The sequence below is a fragment of the Pogoniulus pusillus genome, chromosome 7 (assembly GCF_015220805.1).
Source record: "Pogoniulus pusillus isolate bPogPus1 chromosome 7, bPogPus1.pri, whole genome shotgun sequence".
In the NCBI taxonomy this organism is placed as follows: Eukaryota; Metazoa; Chordata; class Aves; order Piciformes; family Lybiidae; genus Pogoniulus; species Pogoniulus pusillus.
Window position 1 is genome coordinate 19,852,714 of NC_087270.1, and position 12,310 is coordinate 19,865,023.

General features: G+C 44.2%; 1 protein-coding gene across 1 annotated transcript in view; it reads left to right on the top strand.

The window, feature by feature from the left end:
* The first annotated feature begins 428 nt into the window (after positions 1-428).
* ISM1 (isthmin 1) overlaps positions 429-12,310 on the top strand; it is a 38,879-nt gene continuing 26,997 nt past the window's right edge. The window contains exon 1 of the mRNA XM_064146142.1: positions 429-600. Coding sequence (XP_064002212.1) covers positions 481-600 — 120 coding nt within the window. The 5' untranslated portion in view covers positions 429-480. The remainder of the gene's footprint in view (positions 601-12,310) is intronic.

Sequence of the window (12,310 nt, forward strand, 5' to 3'; positions counted from 1 at the left end):
TTCCCGTCGGCAGCCGTGCCGCGCTGCTCTGCGCCGGCCAGCGGCTCCCCGAGGCGGCGGGGCCTCAGTCTGCCCGCTCGCTCCCTCCCTCTCTCTCCGACGGCCCACGGTGACTCGGTTGCAGGGCTGCCCGCAGAGACGCCGCCGATCCGCGGCCCCGTCGCGGCTACCTGCCGCCCCTCGCCGCAACCGGGCAGCGCTGGGATTTTCGCTGCCGCCGCTGCCGCGGCGTCCCGCCCCGACGTGGCTCCGCCGTGGTGTGGTGTCCCCGGCTGCTGCTGCTGCCGCCGCTGCCCCGCCGACAGCGAGAGCAGCGCGGTCCCCACAGCCCGTCCTGCGCCTGCCGCGGCCGGCCCTGGGGCCGGAGCTGCTCCGGCGGCAGCGGCGGCCCCGGCGGCGGCGGCCGCCGCGGCTCCTCCTCCGCCTCCGCCTCCTCCACGGCCGCCGCCGCGGGGCCCTAAAGCCGCCCGGCTCAAGAGGATGGTGCGGCTGGCGGCCGAGCTGCTGCTGCTGCTGGGGCTCCTCCTGCTCACCTTGCACATCACCGTGCTGCGCGGCGGCGGCGGCGAGCCGCAGGCCGGCAACCACAGCCAGCGGCAGGTGAGTGCCGCTCCGCCTCCCCTCCCGCCTCCTTCCCTCCTTCCCGCGCGACTGACGGCTGCCCTGCGGCCGCCACCTGCCTGCCCCGAAGGCTGCGGCGGGGCCAGGCACCGGACAGGGAGGGCGGCCCGGGCTGACCAGAGCAGGTGGCGACTCCGCGGCACCAGCAGACGCTGCCACCAGGTACTGACCGCGTCGAGGGCTTGTGCGGCGTCGTTGCGCAGGGGAGTGGCTTCTTCCCCCCCTCGGTTCGACGCTCTTTCGGTAAACAAAGGTGGGGAAGGACCGAGCATGTTTTGACGCCGCGTCGGAGCGGTCAGCCGTGAGACCTCCATGTGCGTTCCGAGTGCGTTCCGGCAAGGGACGGTAGCCAGCTCACCTGGGGAGCTCGTGTGGGGCCAGGCAAGGGACGGAGGCAGGCTGCCCCTTGTCAGACACTGCCTGTCCCACGCAGGGCCTCTCCTGTGAGGGCGCGACGCCTCCCGGGGCAAGAGGGCATGAAATGGGGCTGTGGTGTTGGGAAATAGGGGAACAAAATGGCTGGCTTTCCTTGGAAAATGTCGAGAGACAGGTAGATACTCTGAGATAGCCAAGAGACTCAGGGTGATAGGTGCTGGTGACCATGAAGGACAGGGCTCCTGCCCGGCCAGTTTGCTCCAGTCTTCTGATACCATGAAACCAAGAAGGTGAATTATGTCTGGTAGAAGTCAAGCACTTTTTTGTTCTGTTTCCTTATTTTTACAGGTGATTCTTAAAATATTTTTTAAAAAATCAGCATCATATGTTACCATTCATTTAAAATAGTTTGAGACACTGATAAGAGCTGCACACCCATCAAAATCCCCAGGCAAAGCTTGTAAATCTCTGGTCAGTTGCATGTACCTTGACCAATGTTTTCCCCCCTGTATCCAAGTGTTAAAGAAGCATCGACCACTACATCATGCAAAGGACTGACAGAAAATGTGTAGTCGTTATCACTGTAAATTTATGTAAACCCCTTTGCCATCACGGAAGGAATCAGTTCCAGGAGAGCACATTTCTATAAAGCATGAGGGACAAAAAGGAGATTGCAGGCCATGATGTTGTCTGTTTGCATGGGTACCCCAGCTGGCAGTCCACAAAACGAAACCACTAGCTACAGGAGGGAATGCAGATCTGCAGACTCAACATCCCAGTTACTAACTGGGGTTGGGACCTTTTAACTCAGAAAACCTTCTGTTGAAGTTGTTTGGGAGTCCTGCTTGGGTGCACTTGGCCCCCTGCTTCGGGTGAGGCCCCAGGATGCTGTGTCTCTTTGAGCTGCAGTTTTATCACCAGCTCAACATTCCAGGATGTTTTTTAATATCTTCAAGATTTCTGGTACTGATGTTTTTAAAATGATGCCTTTTTTTCCTCCTGGACACTTGAAATGCCTTTTAAAATGATCTTCCTTGGAAAAGTAAATTTGGAGAGGTTTTTTAATGAGGTGTTTGCTATCATTAGAATAACCCTGAATTTGCCTTTTCTTGACAGCCTTATAACATAATGAGGGAAACATCTGGGCAACTGGGAACTCTGGGTGATGCCATTTCCCTGAGGAGCTCTTTTTAGAGCACTATTGTAAAGTTAGGGTGAAATGAGGAAACTAATCTTCAGGTAATTAATCATAGCGTTGGCTGTCTTGTGAAAAAATCTGTTGGGTTTGTTTTTTTTTACAGATAGCTTAATAAAACTCTGTGGCTTCCAGCATCATGATAGCTTTAGCACTTTGTGTTTTCATCTTGCTTTGCCGTTTGTGGAAGTGAAATTTTTATGTACTTCCCAACTAAATTGATTCTGCAGTTCTGTATTTGAGAGTGTGTCTGCATAAGACATCATAAGAGAAAGGTAACTTGATTAGAATAATCAGTTGAACAGATGGAAGTCTTATCAATTTTTTTCCTTGGATTCTGTTGCTAGCTGGAACCTACTGTAAACCTGCTTTAAAAACTCTGACAGGCAGATGCTTCCATTCAGAGCATCACAATTCTTGGTGGAATTTGCACTGGGATCTTCAGGTTTTGAGGGTTCTTGAGATGTTACCATGTCACATACTGAAGAGAAATGGAAAATTCTGGTGCATTGGGTTCCCAGGTAAATAGCGGATTCGTAAAGTAAAACTGCACAAACCCGGATTTGTTGGTGTAAGCAGACAGAAGTGTCTCAGGTTGCCACAGACTGAAAAAAAAAAGACAATAAACCAAACTCTTGATAGGTCTATAGAGAGAAAAGATTGTTAGAAGTGATTAGGTCACTGGTTTGGTGAGATTTCAGTTGCCAAAGTCTGTTGCCCACATTTTGGCAAATTCAGGAAAGAGTAATCTTTGCAGCAACCGTCCACAGATTGACTTCGACATGGCAAAATTGTATAAAAGCAAACTGGATATTATCAAGTGTAGGGTATGGTGGTTTAGGACTTAGGTGATCTGTTTGGACAGATGCAGTGGCCATAATTTGGGTCTGTGCAAAAGAACATGTGAGGTGTTAGTAAAAAAAAACAAAAAACCACCCAAACTCCAAAAACTTAGCATATCCTAGAGCCTCTTCATATTAAACAGTTTCAGGAGGATGTGATGGTTTGGGAGTTACCCACCTCCCCACGCTGAAGAAAACCACCCAGACTAGACTCAGCTAATCTGAAAATTAGAATGGAGCTTTATATTTACAACTTAGCACAATATACAAGCAGATATTTACAGTATATACAGAAATATACAAGTTAAAAAGTAATGCAGAAACACAACACTCCTCCCAGAGTCCCCAGGTGGAGCTCTCAACCACCCTTCCACCTTCTTCTCACCCTTCTCCCTATCCCAGACTTTGCCTTACATTCAAGGTGAGTTTGGAGGATCAGCCAGGGGAGTTAGGAAGCAGACGGATTAGTTAGGCAGCAAGTTAGAGAGAGAAGTGCATGCAGCCCAGAGCCCAAGAGCAACTCCGTGTTTGTGTTCTTGTTTTTATACATCTCAGCAAGCCTATGAGTGAAGTAGACATCACCATTATTTCCTTTTCACAGCCTATAATCTAATTCCTCTCACCAGAATATCCCAGCTAGGTTCAAACTAGCACAGAGGACTTCTTGATAATCTTAAAATATTGTTGGAGATTGAAATAGTCTACAATAGAGACTTGTGTGCATCTGAAGTCCGAGGAGGGGGATGACCTTCTCTTTCTCCCATCCCTTGGTCCTTCAAATAATCATAGGCTTTTTTAAAATTTGGTTGTTTTTTTTTTTTTTATTGTGTTAACCTCTGCAGTTAGACTGCTGGACAGATGAAGGAAATGCAGGAAATAGTCCTTAATTTAAGCAAGCTCTTTCTTTGTGCCTCTTGTTTTCACTTGTGGTGAATTTCTCTGTACTGTGAGTGTCTCTAAGAGTTCCCCTGTGTCTGGGACTGTGGTGTCGTGCTGCTGTGACCACCTGTAGTAGAGCAGCAGTGAGGAGAAAATCCTCTTGTACTCTGCTGGTCATCTTTGAGATGAGTGAGATGTAAATAAATGCCAGCTTCCTTCATTTACTGCTGCAGAAACAGGCACTGGACCTCTGCATTGCTTCAGCTTCATGTTGCTACTTGAATTGGCTTGTGGTGAACTAATGCAAAATGGGAAACCCAGATAGGGGTTGCAAACTATCTTGCAGCTTTGAGGAGGAATCAGCCTTTTGTTTCTCAGTCACATTCCCTCTTCTCTCTGTACCAAAGAAAACCAAGGAGAATGGAGAGGCAGAAGATTTTGGTTTTTAATAATGAGAACTCTGTTTAATTAGCATGCAGAATCTATTCTGGAGTGTATTCATGAAATAAGTACAAACTTTTGCTTCTGAATGGGAGCAAGTGAAGCTACATAAAGAGATGGAAAAATGCTGCTTGGGTATTTTTTTTATCCTTTTATATAGTTGTAAAATGAAGAGAAGGCTTGAGCATGAGTTTTGTAAGATGTATTGTAATACTTTACGATGCTCTAAAATCTGTGCTGTCACTCTGACAGAAAATAATTCATCAAAAAGTTTATTACCATCACTTCTAATTTTTGTGTAGCAAGCCTTGCACACCAAGAAAAGCAGTGGTACCATACCAAGAAAAATGGCTTTGTGCAATGTAGTAACAGAGACACCAACAATATATACCATGGTAAATGAAGTCAGATTCTCCACTGTGGTACTTGAAGCAGTATCACCTTACCATGAAGCTCGGTAGTTGTGCATAAAGCTGGAGCCATATAAGAGAACATAATCTGAAAAGAAGCACAATGCTGTAATCAGCCTTTTCACTTGTAATCTGTTCGCTCCTGTCCTTACCCTCCTCAGTAAGTTCACAAGCTATCACAGTGCCTCAGCAACATTCTCTGGGCCTTGTCAGAAGAAACGTGTTCTGTTGCTTCTAAATGGTTGCATAAGAATCATTTTCCAGGCCATGAGGAGTCCTTTGCAGCACTGAGCTCTTAATTTTCTCCTAAGATGCACAGCATGACATGATGTGAAGTTCATAAATGGTGTGCTGCCTGTTACCTTTGCTGGGCTGTGCTTCAGTCTGTTTGAGGTTGATGCATTTGTGCTGCCCTTGTACCAGCTTCAGACAAATTACCAAATGATCTCCAGTCATATATATATATATATATATATATATTCTCATTTTAACTAGGGCTGGTTGCTTTGGGAGAGTTTTAGACTGGTTTGGTTTTTTTTTTTTTTTTTTTTTTTTTGGGCTTATCTGAGCTCTGGGTCTTTGCATTTTGGTAGTTCTAACAGGAACTGATAGTCTAGATAATCTGTGAGAAGCTGTTAATATTTTCCTTCATGCTTTCCAGACTGTCCTTAGCGTATATAAGATGCCAATTAAGTGGATGTGTACCATGTATTTAATACGAGCACTGAATCCTTCTTGGCCTTAAGAGCAGTTTATACATCACACAAATAACTTTCAGAGCAGGTGGCTTCTTAATGAAGCAGGCTGGCTCCCTGAAAAACAAAATCTCTTCTGATGAGGTTGTTATTCATCACAGAGAATGCTGGTTTGTGCTTTTTGATAGTGACAGTAAAACCTGCCCGTTCTCAGCAGGCATTGCGGTGTAGGTTCTTGGCTGTAGCTCGCCCTTACCATGAGCATATGTTCTTGCAGTTATGTGCTAAGCTTTACAAATAACTTTGACCACGTGCACTTCATTCTCTCATCTCCCAAGGGAGAGAATTACGTGTGCTCTTTAGTGGTTTTGCTAGTGGGCTGTGGCATGTTCCAGGATCTAGGGGGAAGGAAGAGTGATTAACTTTACATGCCCTGCTGCTGCAAGCGTGGAAGCAAAGGACGGAATGCGAAACAAAGGTGAAGGAGTGAGGCTGCTGCTCTGAGCAAAGGAGCATTTGCTACGAGGTCCTTTGCTACCAGGAGAGATTCTTGTAGCTTCCAAACTTGGCTCTGGGAAAACTCCACAAAATATGAATTAGTCTCCTTATACCTGTCACTTCATTTCCTAGCAAAGGCACCTCTAGTGGAAGAGGGCTGATACATCTTCAGGGTAGGATGTGGCAAGCTTTTTAGTATCTAAGACTACTGAAATAATTCACAGCAGGGACGCAGGAATAGTGTGTTTAGTTATGGCTGCAAGGAGCAATGCTCGGCAGGTAGGAATGTCACTTCCTGTATTAGCTTTGACTAAGAAGTTTGGATGAGGCATATATGGCTGAATTTCTCTTCATCTGAACAGCAAACAATTACTGTGCTGCTGTCTTTGGGTCATAATGAATAAATACCAGGCATCAAAGCACAGGCTGTGTTTCAGTTTTGTCTCTGTAACTGTAGCTTGGAGTAGTTTTTACCTAATGCTTTATACAAAAGAGGCTTTTGGAGGTTTTTATTTTTATTTAGAGCAAGATGTAGGATCATTTTCCATCTCTTTCTAGTACTGGGATATTCCTATGTAAAAAAGCCAGACTCCATGGATCTCTAAATTAATTCTGAGCCATCATGGTGCATTTTATGTCCGTTTGCATGGGCCTGGAGCCAGACACAAACTACAGTGACCACTACAGGGTGGAGGTCCCAGAGACATTCCTGATTTTGCATTTCTCTTCTTTCAGTCCATCCTTACCTGTGTTTTGGGCTCTGTGTGGGGAGAGTGGTTAAAAGGAAGCCTGCTAACATGGGATTCTGAGCCCTGTGGTGGTTGGACAGCTGGCTCATGATAGTGAAAGGAGTGGCAGGTTTGAGTCCAGTTCCTGAGAAAGTCAAGCTGTAATTATCACCTTTGGAGTGGAGAAACTAGGTATAGGTACACAGAGATCCTGGAAGGGGTTGGACTGGTATTTTTCATGTTGGTTCATTTAACATGGACAGACAGCACTAGTTCTGGAGTAACTTTTATTTTATAGCCTTCATTGATCGTGTAGAGAAGTTTGTTCTATGTGGGAAAAACAAACCTGGTCCATCACAGCTGTAACAGCTGTTACTGACCCTTCACTGTCATCTGATTGGCACAAAAATCTCTCCACCACTCCTCCAGCTTCAGTTTTTAGCACTCAGATTCAGCCACGTTTCCCTGCTCTGTCCTTTCCCAATACTAATTGTCCACAGAAGCGGGAGGCCTAGGGCTGAAGCGCCGATGTTGGTCTTTGTGACCCTAGCAATTTTATCATCATTTTACTGTCTGGAGCTGGTCAATTTATACTCCCTTGTGATTTTTAACATAGATATTATGACCTGCTAACTGAGCCCTAGTACTTAAAGCTTCAGCATACTAAGTTTTTCAACACCTTGCTGGGCTGTGGAATTGTTTTGCTGGGGAGACATCTGTTTAACCAATCCAGGTGACATTACATGCAAACTGGGAATCGTGTTTTGAATTCAGCAGTCATTCTTTTGTCTCTAGTTATATCTACTGCATGTGGATATTAATAATCAATGCCCTATTGTTCCAATATAATGGGAAAACTCTTCAAAGAAAAGAAGGAACAACGAAAGAAATATTGATTAGTGAAAACTCCTGCTGTGCTGCAGCAGCTGAAACATTTACAGAAAGTGAAGTGTGGAAGACAGTGGTGTTGGTAAGGATGCAGACTGTGCTGCCTTTGCCTGCCAACCTAATACCTGCAGATACTAGTTGTGTTTGAAAAGCTTTCTGAAATGATATGGCAGAAATAGGCAGGACTTGTGAAACCCCAACATGTATTCCAGTGAGGAGGGAAGATCAGTTTGGGAGGCGCTTCAGTTCTTTAGATGCACAGATCTGTAACTCTACGTGCTGAAGAAATTCTCTTTCTCCTTCACTGTGTAAAAGTGAATAGAATACAGGGGTGGGAAATGATTCTGCCTTACTTGTGCTTATATTCTTAATTGTTTCAAAAGTTTGGAATGCACTCATACTTCAAATAGGCATGCAATTTAGATGTTTCCTTACACAAACATAAACTAAAAACCTGAAGCAGAGGGGGTTGTGTATCCTGATAGTATGGCAACAGACATGATTTATCAACTTTGGCAGGTTTTACTGTTGGAGCTGGTTGCTTTATTCTCTTCTGTGTATTTTGCTAACCTGTTCTGCTAACAACTGTGGTAGTACCCAGTTGTGTTTCATTCATTCTGTTTGTAGAATGGCATTTTTGTTATGATTCTTACCTTGCTGTCTGTCTGTGTGACTTAAAAGCTCTTTGAATTGTCTGAGTAACACTCTTCATAAAAGATGACTTTTAAAAGCATTGGTTTTTGGTGGTAGCAGAGCTATGGCACTGACACTTCCCACCCCCCTGCTCCTCCCAGTCTCAACCCAAGCTCTTTGAGGTTGAGATTCTGATGTTGTGGTACTACTTGTTTACAGCGTGTAGCGTTGAAGGTCTCCAGGCTGGAATGGATGCTGTAAGCACTGTCACAACTGCTTAGTGAATAAAAATACGCTTTACTAAGTTGCAAAAGAAAGCATTAAGTGATGCAGAAGTGGCTGCTGTTGCACTTTAGTACTGTTGTGCCTCCAGGATACTCATGTTAAAAATTTTGAAGCCAGAAAATGCCAAGCTGAATCCATAGTCCAGGGCATAGAGACGAATAACATTTCCAAGAAGCAGAGTAGTGAGCTCATTGATACATCAGTAAGAGCAGAATGTTTCCAGTGTTGGTATTTCCATGTACTTTTGATTTGAAATACCAGAAAAAGAAAGAAAAACAGTAAAGTGTAACATTATTGTAATAATGGCTTGCCACAGTGGCCAGTTGTGTGGCAGTGTAATACTTGGTCAGAGGAGCTGGCGTGGGTGGTACTGGTAAGCAGTTCCTTTTTCTCCTTTTGCCCTTGTTTTTCAGTGCTTGGAGAACTCATAGCAGTGGGTCGTATGTTTTTATTCCTCTCTTTTAGCAGCCAGCAGGATGAAAGCAGGCCTGGAGATGTTGACCTCTAAGCTCTTGGCTATTTGGGTGTTACAGAGGTTCTCATAAAGATGAGAGAGAAGGGTTAGAGATGAAATCTTTCACTTCTCTTAGTGGCATCAATTCATATTGGAAGGTAGAAGTTCAAATGTACCTTGGCTTTTTCACCTCTGTGCTAGACCTGCATTCTCAGTGAGTTTAAATTGATTTTGCTCCACTGACTTTCACAAAACAACACAAGTCAGTGACTTGTATTGCCTGCAGACACAGCTGAAGTTCCTCTTGGGTTGGAGTCTTTGGGAGGTCAGTTTTTTCTGCAGAACAGATATGCACGTAGCACACATAAACTGGACCTCCATCCATGTAGGCAAGCTGGGCTTTGGTGTGTGGCTTTCTTCAGATTGCATTAATTAATTTCCATCCTTCCATTGTTAGTTTCATACACACTGAAAAGTCCCACAGTAGCTTTTCTCCCTTAGGGAGATTAAATTTTCCTCTTTGCCTGCATAGCTCTTGAGATCAGTACTTGTGACAACACCATTGTGTAGTGCCTATAAAAAGCACCCCAATAATGTGATCCATCTTTTTCTGCCACTGTTTACAGGTCTACTATTAAAAAACCTACAAACAAACAAACAAAAAAAAGCTGAACAAAAGTGCTTTCCCTTTCTGAGGAGCAGTCACTGAATTGGTGTTGTCCATGGGCCAAGTTTTAACTTCCAGACTGCTTCCTTCAGATGCCTGGTTTTGTATTCCCACAGAGTTGGTGGGTATTGAACAATGGAACACTGTCACTGAAATGCTTTCTTGTACAGGCCTGGGAAGACTGAGCATGTACAGGAGGTGAAGGCCTTGCAGGATGTGAGGTCCTTGCACCTAGAGATCTGTGCTGTAAGATGTGATGGGAAGGGGTGACTGACAGCAAAGCACAGCATAATGGAAAGAGCAGTGAAGAGGACCTAGCAGTAAGATGTTTTTTTGAAGCTAATGCTTCAAAAGATTTTGCCATGAGGAAACTGTAACTGGAGTGGAAGCAGCTACCAAAGATAGGTGTAACAAATCAAATCTTTTTTTATCTCCTACATAGATCAGTGCAGGATTGTAAAATCAGAAGGGGCTTGATTTAGATGTAACCTTAGTAATCAGATACTTACTAATGTCTTTTTGCACAAGGTACCCAAAGAAGGATTGATAAACAGTATGAAACAATGATACTGTTTTTCATGATACTGACATACAATTTGTTAAAAATTAAAACCCATGGATTCTCTAACAATCCCATGGGCTTACCTATTATGTAATATGAATTGCTTGTACACCATTTCATAGCAAGAAACTATTCAGTGTGCTTTTAGCAATGCAACGACAACAAAACTGTCTCCGTCTTTAGTGTCGACAGATACAACTCTCGTCTGAAAGTGTCTCTTGTAATTACCTCAGTAATCAGGCTGAGGCCATTTAAGATGCAGTGTACATACTGGCATTTTGTGCCACTGATTTTAAGATTCTCTGGACTGAAGAAGTCTGTAAAGGTTCACTGCACAGAGCAGGCTGTAACAAAGCAGTTAATGATTCTTGTGATGCGGATGCCGTTTCAGTTTATTTGAATGATACTGGCATTCTGTCTTAAATATATCACTTTTTGGTTGTGTTAGTTCGGTTTTGGGGTTTCGTTGTTTGGTTTTGGGGTGCTGGGTTTTGTTTGCTTGTCTTTTCTGAAACTGACTAGGTATTAGGCATGGATATGCATCTTAGCTAACGTATAACCTAGCCAGCCCGTGCCTTTTGCCCTGCAGACCGGGCAGAGTTTTTCAGAACACGTAACCACAGTGATATTTTTATAAAGGAATGTTCACCTCATGGGATTGTTTTAAGGTGTTCTATTTTTTTTCCAAGTTGCAGCTTCACTTTATTGTACATGATGTCCAATAAAAAAGATATATGTCAGTGATTGGACTTTGAAAAAGGGCCATGGTGCCTATTCCATTTAAAGGGAATGAAGTCAAGCAGTAAATTTGCTGGTCGCCCTTTTCATATTGACTGTATCTCGGCCAGCAGTTGGTCTTTGATGTTGTAACAATAGAGCAAAGGCAGAGGAGGAGGAGGATTAGGACCTTAGTAATATAAAAACAAGCCTGCATTCATCATGATTTTATAGAGCGCAGTCCCTGTCTATTGGAGGTTTGCAGTATAGACTCAATGATGCAGCAATCTTAACTTTTGCAGGTGGTTTACAATTCATCTGTCATTTCTACTACCATCTCTTCTTAGTTTAGACTTTTATTTAGGCATTCAGCATTTAACTTTTTCTGTCTTCTTCCTTCTTACAAGCAGAAAACAGATGTATGTCAGGACAGGGCTTCTGGAGTATCATTTTCCTTTACAGGGGTTGATTGTCGTGTTATTTATGAAAGGCTTGCTGCAGCTGGCCAATAGAGTATCTATTCCTCATCTTGTGCTTTAGAGTCTAAGCTTTCATTAGGGAAGAATAGAGGGGTTGATATGTCTGTGTCTAACATTTGTGAAAATATATATCAAAAGGGAACCTGGGGCAGCCACACTGTGTCTGTGTCTTTAGGCAGAGTGGAACAATAGCACCAAAGGTTTTGAGTGAACTCTTTAGCCTGACAGAGCGCTGAAGCTTTTGATGTGTATTTAAATAGTAGCAGCACTGGCTCTTGATCAACACATGCAGAAGGAAAAAGGTCATCCATTTCATGAAAATGTGTAAGATTCCAAGTTGCTTTATGTGCTATTTGGAGTAGATAGACATTGAGTTGTGAGGAGAGCAGGGAAAGAGCTGGGCAATCTGTAATGCGCTGTTGTAGCCATGTGTGTAATGTAGCAGATGTGGAAGGCAGGATGAGTGGAGTGCTCACAGGCATGTGACAGTGGCAGTAGCCATCAGCCCAGTGAAAGTGGATCTGCATCAGAAGCCTGAAGGCATATCTTTAGGATACTACCAGGTGAAATTGCTTTACTGCACCCAATTCCAGGGGCTTTTGCTTAAGGCATGATCCTGAAGTGTCCTGACATGGCCAAACACCTGGAAGCTTCTCTGTCAGATTCCAAAGGCAAGAGAAGCTGGGAGAAGATGCCAATCTATGCAGTGCATTTGACAGTTCAAGACTTGGTTTAGTGTTGGATCCTGTTCCTTCTAGGTGCTGAGACCAAACTCATGAACAAGTCACAGCTTGCCAGCTGAGTTGCAGTAGCTCCTTTAGATGTCGTATCTCGCCTTCATCCCACAACAAAATAGGAGGTGTTTGTATCTTCATCAGTAAACTGGTGCAGAGCATATACAACCTCCCTAGGATGACTGCGTCCTGCCCTAGTATAAAGCA